This window comes from Lampris incognitus, chromosome 6 (assembly GCF_029633865.1).
Source record: "Lampris incognitus isolate fLamInc1 chromosome 6, fLamInc1.hap2, whole genome shotgun sequence".
NCBI lineage: Eukaryota > Metazoa > Chordata > Actinopteri > Lampriformes > Lampridae > Lampris > Lampris incognitus.
The window spans coordinates 62,980,232-62,995,845 of record NC_079216.1 but is presented as its reverse complement, the minus strand read 5'-3'; the positions used below and the strand labels follow the sequence as shown (position 1 = coordinate 62,995,845).

General features: G+C 43.2%; 1 protein-coding gene across 2 annotated transcripts in view; it reads right to left on the bottom strand.

The window, feature by feature from the left end:
* chd2 (chromodomain helicase DNA binding protein 2) overlaps positions 1-15,614 on the bottom strand; it is a 47,604-nt gene that overhangs the window by 17,593 nt on the left and 14,397 nt on the right. Inside the window, exons 1-16 of one of the 2 annotated variants that reach the window (XM_056281676.1) lie at positions 12,662-12,848; positions 12,459-12,520; positions 7,619-7,853; positions 5,001-5,087; positions 4,688-4,746; positions 4,078-4,197; positions 3,457-3,627; positions 2,808-2,947; positions 2,463-2,688; positions 2,268-2,368; positions 2,104-2,145; positions 1,752-1,930; positions 1,515-1,639; positions 662-878; positions 477-566; positions 198-388 (exon numbers count right to left, since the gene is read on the bottom strand). In XM_056281676.1, the coding sequence (XP_056137651.1) occupies positions 198-388; positions 477-566; positions 662-878; positions 1,515-1,639; positions 1,752-1,930; positions 2,104-2,145; positions 2,268-2,368; positions 2,463-2,688; positions 2,808-2,947; positions 3,457-3,627; positions 4,078-4,197; positions 4,688-4,746; positions 5,001-5,087; positions 7,619-7,853; positions 12,459-12,520; positions 12,662-12,778 (2,162 nt within the window). In that variant the 5' untranslated portion in view covers positions 12,779-12,848. Of the gene's footprint in view, positions 1-197; positions 389-476; positions 567-661; positions 879-1,514; positions 1,640-1,751; positions 1,931-2,103; positions 2,146-2,267; positions 2,369-2,462; positions 2,689-2,807; positions 2,948-3,456; positions 3,628-4,077; positions 4,198-4,687; positions 4,747-5,000; positions 5,088-7,618; positions 7,854-12,458; positions 12,521-12,661; positions 12,849-15,614 lie in introns of those variants that run through there. The other variant, XM_056281677.1, reaches the window with a different exon arrangement.

The window sequence follows — 15,614 nt, the reverse complement described above, 5'->3', positions numbered from 1 at the left end:
CAAGGGGGCCGGCACCAGTAAGCACAATGAAAATAACGATACCGGGCCTTGAGTCCCGATATCCGTTTTTAGGGTTTCAACCAAAGGTACTTTTAATTTCTTCCAGCTCATTAGCTATTTCTGCCTAAGTGCTACAGTTTGTGATTTTATTGTGTTGTAATTTTAAACAAAATTGATTAAGCGATAAAATGACTTACTTGTCAGGCATTAGGAAGTGCAAAAGAGACCAAAGCTCTTTGAGGGAGTTCTGCAGTGGGGTGCCGGTAATGAGCAGCCTGTGATTGGACCTGAAGTCCATTAACGTTTTGTACAGAAGAGAGTCATCATTCTTCAGCCTGTGAGCTTCATCCACTCCCAGAAAGGCCCAGTTGATGTTACCCAGAACACCCTGGAAATAAAGCAGTTAAATTGTTGAGTTTAAATTCTACAGCACAACCGCATACATGAGCAAAATACCGCATCTTTAGCGCACCCACCTTGTCTTTCAGTAGAATTTCATATGTGGTTATAAGTGCATTGAAACGGATTCTTTTTGTTTGATGGTTCACCCACTCATAGTCACGGATCTGTTCAAAACACAGTCAAGAACATTAGCATAGCCAACACCCTTTTGATGTGCGACAAGATGAGCACAAAACACCCACGATGAATTTCACTGTACCGTTTTCCTGCTCATGACATCCCCAAGATAGACCACCACATTCGTGTCAGGGGCCCAGGTGTCAAACTCCCTCTGCCAGGAGGTAAGCGTAGACAGGGGCACCACAAGCAGGAAGGGCCCGTAAAGCTGATGCTGGTGGAACAGGTAGGACAGGAAGGAGATGGTCTGGATGGTCTTTCCAAGACCCATCTCATCAGCAAGGATAACACTATTGCACCTGAGGAACAAGGTGACAAAAAAAAGACAAAACCACGGTTTGAGCACTAATATAAATATATATAATTTCTTCAAATCATATCTGTAGGGCCTACGGCTTTGGTTTGTTTTCCACCAGCAGCCTTTACACCAAAATAATGCAGGGTAACAACGCGCCCACACTTGGATTGCTCTACTGCCGTTTGCTGAGGCGACTCGTGGTTTGATGAAAGTGGTTGATATTTTCCAATGACAGAATCCGAAGCGGATGATTTTATGGCAGGAGTGTTCGTATGTGTGGTAATAATTGTCGATGTATCAAAATAAAGGGGGAAATCGAACCCAAACGGAGCAGGGATCCAGGTTCAAATCAACAAATAAGCCAAAATAAATGTTCTAAATAAAACTCATTTGTTTGTTGATATATGTTTGTGTATGTGCGCAGTTGAATTCTCTTTCTGGCGTTCGGCGTACACGCGCACCTGATGCTTAATCAAATTAAACTATGCTGCTATTCACCTAGGTCAACAGTAGGGGCAACATTCTAACTTGATATGAAATGGCTCCAACAATATCAGTATACAAACATAGTGACATTATATTTGAAATGCTGTTCTTTAAATGCAAAGGGGGGTTATTTTCTTTGCTTTCGTTATACCTGCACCAGGAATGAGCCAGCCAGTTCAGCCCGGCCAACTGGTAATCTCTCAACTCTAGGCCCTCGCCACCAATGTAAGACGGTTGTTTCTTTAGTGCAACAAATCTTGGCCTTTGTTTCAACACCTGGGGGAAACGGAGGGGAAGAGCAGTTGAGGTTTTTTTTATCTGCACTTCAACAAGAATGGCTAGCAGGCTGAGCAGTGAAATGCTAACATTTGAGGTCATTCAGACTTACTTTGCAGTCTTTGGAGGGAACCGTTTTGCTGGAGTTACGGTGAGTGAAGCTGTCTATACAGCGCTGAAACTTCTTACTGACCAGCGCACCATCTTCCCAGCTGCACTCCGCATAGGGCAAGCCCATCCATTTGCATAAGTACTCTGGTTCGGAGGATGACGATGTCTTGTGACTGTGAGCTGTTCGTCATTTAAATTAGGATATCAAAAAAAAAGACAAATTCTGAGGCACAACGGCGACATGAAGAGAATCACTTGAAACATGCAGGCGTTGGATTTTAATAATTGAAAATAAACCCGCAACAGTCACAGTTCTATCATGATGACAATGGAAACTTAGAAATAAAACTTACAAGGGAAGTCCGAGGGTCCTTGCGTCTTCCCTGTTTTGGTTGCTGTTCATAAGAAAATTGAATTTTGAATAACTTGAGTGAAACATTCAGATATACAGCAAACAAGGTTTTCTGCACCGCTAGCAACTGAAAGCATACACGTAAAAACCCTGGTAACTTCTCACCGATGATCCGCTCGACAATCTGAAACTGTTTGTTCAACTCTGCTGTGAGCTCCTGCTGGCAGTTATGATACTCTATATCCTCAGGAGACGCTCTTCTCAACCTACGAATATTAAAGATAAGCGTTGTAAATTGCCAATCTGGAAAGGGTTGTGTCCTTATCGTCAATATGGCTGTGAAAACACAAAGACCGTCACCAAGCATTGAGCTCGTCGTTCTTCTTTTTATAGTTGTCCAGTTTCTTGAGTCCCTTGACCTTCTGCTGTGTCAAGGAGTCCATGCTCTCCCATGTGTTGTGGATGTAGGACCATCCCTTCCATTTGATCAGATACTGAATCTCTCCCTCATCTTTCTCTGGGTCAAAGCCTTCACCCGGGTCTCCATTTTCCTCCACAGCATACCAAGTAGTCGAAGCCCCAGTAGCTAGAATAGCAAATGAAAAAAAGAAAGCTTTGTTTGAAAACACATGCATCTAAAATTCTTATCCACAGCCTGCATCTTTAGAGAGGCATAGACTCTAGTAAAAGGGAAAAATGCATCACCTCCTTTTTTGCCAGTTCTGGTGTCCATTATCTTCTCTATGGTCTCACTGTCATCATCCTGCTGCTCCTCTGCTACATCCCCGGCCATTTCAATCAGGTCATCAGAGTCTGTCTCAAAGTCGTGTTGGTCCTCTTTATAACTGTAACACACAACACAGACCGAGGGAAAATGTCAACCATATCAGTCAGAGTTAAGGAAGGTGACATACCAGTAGCAATGCACTCCTTATTTTTACATTTAATCTGATACACCTGATGCTCTGATCCAGAGCAGTTTACAATGGGTGCAACAGAGGACTGAGCTTATTCGATTCCTAGTCGGCCACGATGACAAGAAACCAACAGTAGAAATTCCAAGGGTCATGGCCAAAGTGACTCATCAGCGAAAGTCATAAAAAGCCGTCTCTCTAGAATGAGACGTACAGGAGTTGAATGGTAATGATCTGTAGTCTTGGCAACGGGGAACTCATGTTACATGGAAAAATCAAGTCACAAGTCTTAGGTCCTCTGGCCAGATGCTTTTAACAGTCCCTAGGGCCCGGTTAAAGTTAAAGGGTTGTTTTTAAAATGTCTTTATGAATAAAGTTGACTTGACAAGAAGTACTGACAAAATGTTTGTCAGTGAAAAACATTACATATAGAAATATACCTTTTGACTTTCGTGGCACCCCTTCGCCGAGTTTGTCGCTTCGGAGTGTCTTCATCATCATCATCATCGTCATCATCATCGTCGTCGTCTTCGGCGGATGACTCCTGTTTTCTGGATTTCCTTCCCTTTTGAGACTGCTGCTTTTTGGCCGTCGTAGATTTAGTCTGAGGTCTGCAAAAACAGCAAGTCAAGCACAAAGAAATACAAGCCACTTAGGGACAATGAACCAAAGGCCAGGCTCATTATCGCTCTACTTTTGCTTTCCATCTGAGCAGCTGTGCAGCGGCTGATTATCAAACCTAATTGCCTGACTGCAGCCATGGGCCTTGAGACAGCTTCAGTAATATCCTCTACTCAGCCTTTCAAATCATCGTTACACAGGCCAGATGTGTAACTGATTTATAACTTCATAGATATTTATGCAAGATAATTGGAAATTAAAATCTTAAAATTGTAGACGTCAGATTTTCAGACTGAACATTCTGCAGTACGGAAGGATACAGCACTTATGTTCAAAAGAGCAAAAAAAAGAAGAAGCAAGTAACTGATCACACAAGATGGAGTGAATTTGGGTTGACCAGTGGGTAGCTGTCTGATGGCCAGGCTTTGCTACACCCTTACCTTCTAGCAGGAAGTCGTCTGGATCTAACTTTTTTCTCTTCCTGCTCACTGTCTGTACTGCTGGAATCTTCCTCATCCTCCTCCTCTTCATCATTTGAGTCATCATCTTTCCAGATATTTCTTACAACAAAGAAATACCACAAGTTCACACCCTCAAAGGCCCAACATTGGTTTTTTGCATTTTTAGTTAAGCTAATAATGGCCACGGGGTGTTCATGTTAACCTGACTTGATCCGAGATAAGCCACTGATCAGACCAAAAGAAATTGCTGAAGATTTAGAAAACCACCTCACAGTCTGGCTACAACTCAAAAAGAAACCCATGTTAGCCCATTTGGAGCAAACAGATACCCATTCAAAAGTCAGCTTAAAAAGATGGGTCCCCCTACGACGTGTACACCGACAAGCAATAAAACATACACATTGATACTGCACGATGGACGTAACAAATGAATCATGCAAAACCCCTGTGTTGTTCAAGAGCATTCCTTATACAAGTGAACAAAACAGTCTTCTGTCAATGTTACAATATGAGATGGTATTGTGAGAGAGGGGACTTGTGTATAAACATTGTGTTGCGGTAAGACAATGTTTTTAGCCGTTATACTCACTCTTTCTTCTTAGCCCGTGTTGCCTTTCTCTTGGGTTCACTTTCAGAGTCACTGCTTCCCTGAAAAAGGCACAATCACATTTTAAAGTAGACAGTTGAGGAAAATAAAGTGTGCCCTAATGTGGCATGAAACCAGCATTTCCTAACAATATCCACTAGATGGCAATAGCTCCACTCTTTTTTTTTGACTGACATGCATTTGGGAGACGCATAGGATGCCTAAGACTTGCTGGTCAGTTGAATTATTCATTTGCACTGTTCAACAACACTACACTGCAGCAATTTTGCCCTTGTTTATCTACATTTTTCCTTACCCCTGCTCCAATGTTTAAACGGGCGGGCTCTTGTCGACTGCGATTTGACCTCCTGACCCCATACACATCTGGATGTTCTTCCCACATCTGTAATCACAGATCAAAAATTCATCATCGGTGTTACGCATATTTCAAAAGGCAATATCATAATAATTCTCCAGCTACTTATGTTTTTGTCTTTACATAAAGTTCAAATTAAAGCTGTTTCGACAATGTAAATCAAATTTACACTACAGTTTCCCCCCCATATCTTTTACCCGTCAGCCCTCAGATTTGGCCTCATCCCCAGCCCTGGGTTTCGACCTTTAGGCACACATTTTGACCGAAATTACATGGTTTAACTGCACACCATACTCCTGCATCAAAAAAAGTAACTAAATAAAATCCATATCAATGCCTCATGAAAAAATACCATTTATAATTATACGAAATATACCTGGCCATCACTAGTGCTATCATGTCCATGAAATAAAAATACTTGGTAACATTTTCTATGAAGCTTGCATCTATAACGCCCTATAAGCATCTATAACACCCCTATAAGCATCTATTGATTCTCTAACGCCCATACTTTCCTATGTGTATTACAGTGACTAACGGCTATGGCTGAAGACTGTGAAATAGCACTGAAGTCTCATTATGCATCTCCACAAAACTTCAGCAAAATAAGTTGGCTATGACGCATTATGACATTTGACAGATAAACAGGCTAATGATGACATATTTATAATGCATAAATCCATCTTAAATTGACATAATGTATCATAAAGGTGGTTATGAGGTGTGGTGCAGGCATATACACGGTTATAATAAATCGTACAATGACTTATAGCTACACTTATAGGGCGTTATAGACGCTTATAGGGCGTTATAGAAGGACAAAGTTTACTTTATTTCAACAGAAACACGCAGTGAACGGCAAACACATCTACTACTACTACTTTCAGCTGCTCCCGTTAGGTGTCGCCACAGCAACCATCTGTTTCCATCTCTTCCTGTCCTCTGCATCTTCCTCCGTCACACCAGCCACCTGCATGTCCTCCCTCACCACATCCATAAACCTCCTCTTTGACCTTCCTCTTTTCCTCTTCCCTGGCAGCTCCATATTCAGCATCCTTCCCCCAATATCTCATTAGAATACCAATGCTTTTGCCATCATTAGTTTAAATATAGCAGTTCCAGTTTCTCAATTCTATTTCTCATTCCCAACACTACTACTACCTTCGGCTGCTCCCGTTAGGGGTCGCCACAGCGGATCATCCGTTTCCATCTCTGCATCTTCCTCTGTCACACCTGCCACCTGCATGTCCTCCCTCACCACATACATAAACCTCCTCTTTGGCCTTTCATTCCCAACACTGATTTACAATAAAACCATCATAACACGGTGGCTCAAAAAGTTTCCTTTTTTTTGTGCAGAGCTAATTGAGCCCAAAACTGTAGAATTGCCCATCAATAAATTTTAAACGTTGCATAACCGTTACTTGACAGGGGTCACGGGTGTCTTGCGCAAGTAAAACCTTGATAAGCACATTTAGAGGCCGATTATGCAAACAGAAATCAGGTGGATCCAAGTTTCTAGAGGACAGGGACATTATCAATATTTCGTCATCACCGGGGGAACTGCTAGTTCTAGGTCCCCTGACCAGATGTGACCACAGGCCCCAAACCCTGATGCATCTATCTTACTACACAAGACAATGCCGGTCAAAACCTTTTCCGGTGTTGTGTGAAGGCTTGGAGACGCCAACAGACTGAACAAGCTGGTTAGGAATCCAGCTCTGTGCCAGGAGCGGATCTGGACTCTCTAGCAACGGTGCCAGAGAAGAGGATGCTGACCAAACTGTTGGTGGTCATGAACAATGCGTCACACCCTCTCCACAACACACTGAACAAACCTGCAACAGACTAACCCCCCCCCCCCCCAAGGTTCTCCACCGAACACCGCAGCAGCTCATTCCTGCCGGTGGCCATAAAAGCGTATAACGCCTCCCTATTCTGCCACAACACTGACCCCAGCATTCCTGGGGGACGCTGAAGCAACAGCGTCAACTGTCATTTTTATACTTTTCATATTCAGTACTGCACACGGTCACTCACACATAATGTGATCATTTAATTTAAGGACATCCCATATATCCTCCACAGTACATTTACTTATATGTGCAATATACGTCTGTCGGCTTGCTATTACATGCAATATACAATAACTGTGCAACAACTGTGAATAACTGTGTGTGTGTGTGTGTGTGTGCAATAACTGAACATGTGAACATGCCGCTGGATCGTTTTTTTAATGTACATCATCTATATTTTTATACTTTAATGCTCTTGCTCCACCCCGTTTTATATATTAATATACATCTCTTTATCTTATAAGGATGAAGTATTTCACTTTAGTTCTTGATATAATTATTGCCATTGTGCGTATTTTTGATATTGGGCACTTTTGGGTTATGCGAGCTGTAACGGCGTTTTAATTTCCCTTGGGATCAACAGAGTTTCTATCCAAAGAGCCCCTTATTCCATGGCGCCCCATGAACGCAGCCACGCCTAAAATCCCTGGCTGTTGGTGACATAGTTGGTTACACCTCTCAACCAAACCAAGTCACTTTTACCTTCTTTACATCTGCAAGACTCTCCTTCTTTCTGACGGGTTTGTCTTTCACTTCTGCAGCAGTCTGTTGCGATTTGGACTCCGCAGATTCACTTTCCGAGTCTGAATGGCTGTCTGATTCTGAAGAGCTGTTGGACTCCGAGTTGTGGAACCTCCTCTGCTCGCTGCCATGCTCACTCTCCGACTGACTTCCAGACTCTGACCCAGAATGGTTGGATTCTTCTGAGACAGAATTGCTAAATTAATGGAGGGGGAGAAAAAAAAACAAACAAACAATATTTCAGTTTTACTCTACCTAAACTAAAATGCACACAATACATGCAGATGTACTGATGACGGATGACCGGGGAGTCAAAGAGGCCGTCTATGTGAAGACGGACGACAATCCCTGAACTGGGTCGGCGGCCAAGAGTACGTCTGTCACCATTTTACAATGCTGTGATCGCAACTATTCCCCAATCCTCTGTGAATAGCACACATGGCCATTTTAACTAGATAATGGTCACGGCAATTTGCATATGAAATGATCGGTGGTTTGGTCGTTACACAACGGTATCGTTTATTGTCTTGATGGCTGCATGAATTCGCGTTTGCAGCGGCCTCCCAGTGCCGGTGTGGGAAGATGGCAGCGCGAATTCCCATTTGCGGCGGCCTCACCCAGTACCGTCCATGCAGTGTCTTTGTCCACGTCTAAGTTTTGTCTCCGTTTGGTGGCTGGGACAGCTGGTGCTGGATTGGCTGGGAGAGCGGGGCAGGCTCAGCTAATTGCTAGCCCATGCAGATTGGCAGTTCCGATAACACCGAGGGTGGTCTGGCGGCGGCCTCACCTGGCGTTGACTGTGGTGTTTTTGATGCAGTCGTGAGGAGTGCGGGGAGGTGTGTCAAGGGTGTCTGGCTGGGAGAGCTTGGTCTGCTTCGTCAGGTGGGCCCAGGGACCACGGCCCCTGCCTGGAGCTGCGCCCGAGGTCTGACAGGACACGGAAGTGGGGCGGGCAAAGCTAACTGCTAACCCATGCAGACCGACAGCTATCGTGGCTGGCGTTCGTTCCCTTGGACAGTGATTTTTTTTGTTTAGTTTGGATATATGTGTTAGTGTGGGCATGTGTGTCTGTGAATGTTCTCATTCATCCAGGTCATGGTTATCCAAAGGAGTCGAATCAAGTGCAACCGGACTTGGTATACATCCGTGAAGACGTTTCACCTCTCATCCAAGAGGCTTCCTCAGGTCGTGCCTTTCTGACTAGACCAAGCTAGTCTGACTGGCTATAGCTCTGACAACAACTCCTAGAGGATAAATTCTGAGTCTCATCACCGGCCGGTCAGACTAGCTTCATCTAGTCAGAAAGGCACGAACTGAGGAAGCCTCTTAGATGAGAGGCGAAACGTCTTCACGGATATATACCAAGTCCAGTTGCACTTGATTCAACTCCTTTGGATGTGGGTATGTGTGTTATTGTAGTTTTTGGATGTGTTTTTGCCTTTGTGTTGTACTGCTGTGGGCTGAGGGAAACGGCAGTTTGTTTCATTTCATGTACGCAAGTGCATGAAGTGAAACGACAATAAAGTGTTCCTGATAAGGGTGGGGATACCTGCAGTCAGTTTAGACTGAAGAGGTCACTTAGATGGGTGATGACATGTTTCTCTTTCAATAAATATTGTGTCCAGACGAACTGACTCAACTGTCTGTGACATGGCGATATCAGCGACGGGCGGTGAGGTCAGTGGCTGGGTAGGCAGCGGCCATTCATAAATCCAAATTACATCCTTTTGTGCTCTCTAATGTTGTATAACAATCTCATTCTTAATTCTTCCAACTGCCACAGAATTCTAGAATATTGTGCCCCCTGTCTTGACTACATTCAGATGAAAACCTAAACAAAAATATTGTCAAAGTATCTATGACGTACTTTTTTCTTGTTTTATATGGTTTTTGATAGCTGTGAAATGACTAAGTAACACCATTGCCTTTCCTTTGAGCTCCCAAACCATTGTGGATTTTATTGCCGTCACTACAAACAGCAGTTATGAGATACTACTTGTAAATACTGTTGAAACATTACCTGAAAAGAACACAAAGAAACAACATTTATGGTAAAAATATGTAATTTAATATATGTAAAATAGGGCGGCATGGTGGCGCAGTGGTTACCGCAGTCGCCTCACAGCGGGAAGGTCCTGGGTTCAAGCCCCGGGGTAGTCCAACCTTGAAGGTCGGCCCGGGTCGGCCTCTGTGTGGAGTTTGCATGTTCTCCCTGTGTCTGCGTGGGTGTCCTCCGGATGCTCCGGTTTCCTCCCCCAGTCCAAAGACATGTAGGTCAGATGAATCAGCTGTACTAAATTGTCCCTAGGTGTGTGTGTGTGTGTGTGTGTGTTGGCCCTGTGATGGCCTGGCGGCCTGTCCAATGACTGCTGCCCAATGACTGCTGGGATAGGCTCCAGCATCCCCGCGACCCTGAGAGCAGGATAAGCGGTTTGGATAATGGATGGATGGACAATGTGAAAATAGCAGTTAGTCACTTAGGGCATGCTTTTACCCACAACGATTTAGAAGCAAACTTATAAGATACAAAGTGACATCAGCATATTAGGCGACAAACGGGGAGAAGCTAAACATATAACAGCGTCTACAAAATGCAACTCGATTGATTGATTGATTGATGTATCCCATCATTAGTGCCTCTCCTGTGCAGTTAGATCCCAGTCCAGTTCAACTACATAACTTGTAAACATTTTAAAAAGTGAATCAACATAACCACAAAACATCTATAGTGAAAGTGAACAGACGAGTAATCGCACTGATTTGTAGAAATGGAAGACAAACTGAGATGACTTGCACAAATCTATATTGGTTGACAGCTTTCAGGGCTGCTTTTGATGCATTAGCGGGAGATGAATTGTCAGTCAATGAAAAGAAAATGTGGCGCGATGCCTTGAGCCAGCCTGGAGAAGAAGAAGAAAAAAAACACAGCAAAACTACAAGTAAAAAAAAAAAGTGACTTGAGAAGCCATGTATGACCCATGTACACATGTCATTCACAGTACTCAATTTCACATTCAGCCATTATCTTAGAAGACACAAAGTAACAAAAGCATAATAAATGATACTGGCTGCAAAGCATGCGTAACGGAGTTTAAAAACGCTCTTAATGAATTTACTTCAAATTAGTATTTATCATTTAATAATTCTGTGACGCATTTGTGAATTTTAACTTATTTTGTTTATATTCCCTGCGGAAATGACGTCACGCACTCCCCGCCCACGCTTCCGTAGCTTCCGCCTTCTTCTCGCGTCGCCGTGTGGCGGTGACTGCGCAAGTCATGTGAAAAATGTTGCGCCGTTTCGTTTTCTTTGACAAATGAACCGCTGATGTGGTAACTTTTAATTCACGTTGTTTTGCTGCTAATGCGATGACATTAGCCAGCGGTTTTATGTCGTTTTGACGGCTGGATAATATTTTTGTTGGGAGTTGCGTACGTGTAGTTACCGCCGCCATTTTATGACGGTTGGCCGCTCAGTATAATGCGACTAAACGTGGCGTGAACTGTTATTTCGGATGTGTGGGAGCAGGGGTGCAGAAGAGATACCAAAAACGTTTTGTGTTCGTCTTCTACAGGTACGTGTTTTCCTTGTTAAATCTTTACATTTTTCGTTGTCCGTTTAGTAACCCAACCTCCGTGCACTTTTTTACTTTGCCCACCGGGGGGCGCTGTCTTTTCCTTTTGTATATTTTTCATAGTTCGATTTAAGTTTCGAAGAGGAACGCGTCAACGCTCTCATTGTGATGATGTGAGAATGAAATCTGACAGCGCCGTATTACACTGACGAGGAGCAGAAGAGATGACAAAAAATGTGTTGTGTTTGTCTTCTGCAGAGCCAATAAATGCTGAAAAGCAGTCGTTGAGAGTTGCTGTAGAACCCGATAATGTAATAAATCCCCGATAATGTAATAAAAATCTGCTCTTGAGACCACTGAAAATGCAATAAAACCTGATAGTGTAATAACTTCCTGATAATGTAATAAAGTGCATTTGCATGTCCAACTTTGACCTGTTGGCGGCGCTAGAGCTCTGGAGCTAGAGTTGCCAACACAGTGTCACCACTTGAACCCATTAATAGGTGGTCTGCTGTTAAATTATTACAATATTGGGGAATTATTACATTATCAGGACCTGCAAAACGAAGGCTAACCTGATCATGTAATAACCTCCTGTTAATGCAATACTTTATTACATTATCGGTAAAACGTTTATTACACTATCGGGAAATGCACTTTATTACTTTATCAGGAAGTTATTACATTATCAGGTTTTATTGCATGTTCAATGCCCCCAAGTGCATTTTTTTATTACATTATCAGGGTTATTACATTATCGGGGATTTATTACATTATCAGGTTCTACAGTTGCCTCCTATGCCCTATCCACAGCCACTGCGCTGGCGCTGAGACCCGTTTGAAACCGTTACACATGCATGCAAGCATCCACTGCAGTTAAACACTTCCATTCAGCTACACAATTGCAAACGCTCATTAATGTAAGAACAGTGGCATACCTTTGTGCACTCTACATTTGTATAGGCTTGTACATTTGTATAGGTTTGTAAAAATGAACAATAAATACCAATGCAAACTAGAGGTCTACAAATGAACAACAGATATCAATTCAAATGTAGAGATTTGTAAAATACATTACTTAACACTTCAGTTCAGCTACACAAACAGTTGCATACCTTTGTGAACTGTACTTTTGTATCGATTTGTAAAAATGAACAATGAAACTTAAATTAAAACAGCTCCAAAATAACTGTATAAAGAGCTATTAATAATAAGGATGTGAACTACCGAGTGTGTGCAACTGATAGGGAAGGCGTTTCAGCGATGGTTGTCTGATGCAGGGCAGCATTCTATAAAAAAAAAAAGGTCAAAATTTAGAGAATAAAATCATATTTATATGTTGTCCAATACAGCCACACTACGTGAAAAACCCATTTAGAGATTACTTTTAACACTGCCACGAGCATAAAAGCGCAAAAACAATGGCTTACCTTCACTTGAAGATGAAGTCCATTCGCCTGTCTTTCTCCACAAGTCTCTCTGTGACGTGACGTGACCTTGATGGCTGATTCGCTCGCACTCCCGCCATAAGCAGTGCCTTTCCTCATTCTCTGATTTCGCCTTAAGCCACGCAATACGCATGCGCAAACTCCGAAATTCACAACGTTAAAGGCAGTCCTGAAAAAAGCAGAGCCTACCCTTCCCACTGAAAAAGTAGGCGAGCTTGTGCGCTATACGACGTTTCGCTCTTAGAAATTTAAGGATGTAAAATATCATTAAAAATACGCTATTAGCGCAGCAAACTTGTAACAAGAGGGATATTTTGATGTTGTTATTAATTTGTTGTGTGGTTATTTTGATTAAATTATCACAGGCCTACTGCCTAACTATCGGTTGATACTGGTGTTCAATCTGGAGATTGTCTTTCATTCAAAATGAAACAATCATCCATGCTGTTGTAACTTTTCCACCATTGAACAAAAATAATGGTGAACCTGAGTTTTAGCTGCTGATGTCATATCTGTTGGTAATGGCCTGACTTATCTACCAACTTATCATACGTACTGTTGCGAATTCGGGGGGCAGCTGGGAAGCGAACCCGGGTCGACTGCGCTAAACCAGTCAACTATAGGGTCCGACCCGTTAGGCAAGGGCTAGTGAGTAGTCATCTGTGGTCGTTACACTACCATCCTTCTTCGGGAAGCGCGTCCCCGCATTTCAGCATATCGGCTCCCTCATGCCTCTGGTGCACGTGCTTCCGATGGCCTCACGGTCCCACCATCCCACTTCTGACACCAATGTAGCGAGTTGTTCAGGGGGCAGCCGGGACGTCAACCCGGGTCGCCCGTGGCATGCGACTGCGCTAACCAGTCAACTAGCGCAGTCGCCTGTAGTGTGGGCGACCCTTTAGTTGACTGGTTAGTGCAGTCGACCCAGGTTCGCTTCCCAGCTGTGGTGGCAGTTTCCAGCTGCCCCCCGAATTCACTACATTGGTGTCAAATGTGGTATGGTGAGGCCATTGGAAGCACGTGTGCCCAGAGGCATGAGGGAGCTTGTATGCTGAAGCACAGGGACGCGCTTCCCAAAGGAGGGGGGTAGTGTAACGATCACGTATGACTAGACTTGCTAGCCCGTTGGCTAACGGGTTAGACCCTTTAGTCAAGTGGTTAACATAGTTGCCTGTGGTGCGGAAGACCCGGGTTCGCTTCCCAGCTGCGGCGATTCCCGGCTGCCCCCTGAATTCGCTACATTGGTGTCAGAAGTGGGATGGTGAGACCGTGAGGCCATCGGAAGTGCATGCCCCAGAGGTGTGAGGGAACTGATATGCTGAAGCACGGGGACACACTTCCCGAAGGAGGTGGGTAGTGTAACGGCCATGGATGACTAGACTAGACTTGCTAGCCCTTAGCTAACAGGTTGGACCCTTTAGTTGACTGGTTAACGCAGTCTCCCATAGTACGGGCGACCCGGGTTCACTTCCCGGCTGCGGCGGCAGTTCCTGACTGCCCCCCGAATTCGCTACAGTAGTTTGCTTCTTTTTCAAACTCACCACTACCTGCCCTCTCCCAACATTTGGAAGTAATTCCCAAGAATTAATTTGTCCATTTGTCTGTTCATGGTTTAGCTATTGTCTTAAATGCAACAAAAGGAGTTGTTTACATATAAATCTTTAGGATTGTAACTTTGAGTAAAATACTGGTTCACGTAGGCAATTAATTCTTGAGTATGCATACTAAGTTATTTATACTATACAGGTAAGCACACTGCAACATTGCTTCATCTAAGTAGTATAGTGTCTTTCTGCTGAAGGGGATTAGGAGGTTCATGATATCATGCAGCATGTTCCTTAGTCAGTGTATCATCCTTACAGTACCCTCATTCTGTGTAGGTCAGATCAACCCTTTTATACTCATTCATTCATAAAAACGTCATAGCTTCACAAAGGTCTGCTTTATGCGGGACAAGATCCTTTGTAAAATGGGTGGCACATTCATAATGCTGGCCAACGGATTTCAGAATCAGAATCATGTCTATTGGCCATTTAGGTTTGCACATACATGGAATTTGACTCTGGTTTTGTGGCTCTGCACTTAACATAGAATAAAACTACAACACAACAGTCTTCAGATATATACACAAGGATTGACTTATACAGGCGAAATAAGAGGTGATGAAGTGCAATGGTGCAGAGAACATATCAGTGATGCTGAAATAAATGTTATCAGGTTACCTGCATACATGCCTGAGGTAGCTGGACATGACAGTGTGCCAGTATATGTACAATGTAGAGCATATACAAAATGGTTGGATTTATTTGACTAATTTGATGATGATAATAATAATCTACACCTAAAGGAGCTAATAAATACAGTTGAAGTCGGAAATTTACATACTTAGGTTGAAGTCATTAAAACTCATTTTTTAATCACTCCACACATTTCATGTCAACAAACTAGTGTTGGAAGTCGGTTAGGACATCTACTTTGTGCATGATAAGTATTTTTTCCAACAATTGCTTACAGATTATTTCACTTATTCACTCTTATCACATTTCCAGTGGATCTGAAGTTTACATACACTAAGTTGACTGCCTTTAAACAGCTTGGAAAATTCCAGAAAATTATGTCATGCCTTTAGAAGCTTCTGATAGGCTAATTGACATCATTTGAGTCAATTGGAGTTAGACCTGTGGATGTATTTTAAGGCCTACCGTCAAACTCAGTGCCTCTTTGGTTGACATGGGAAAACCACAAGAAAACAGCCAAGATCTTGAAAAAAAAACTTGTGGACCTCCACAAGTCTGGTTCATCCTTGGGAGCAATTTCCAAACACCGGAAGGTACCACATTCATCTGTACAAACAACAATACGCAAGTATACACACCGTGGGAACATGCAACCATCATACCGCTCAGGAGGGAGACGCGTTCTGTCTGCTAGAGAT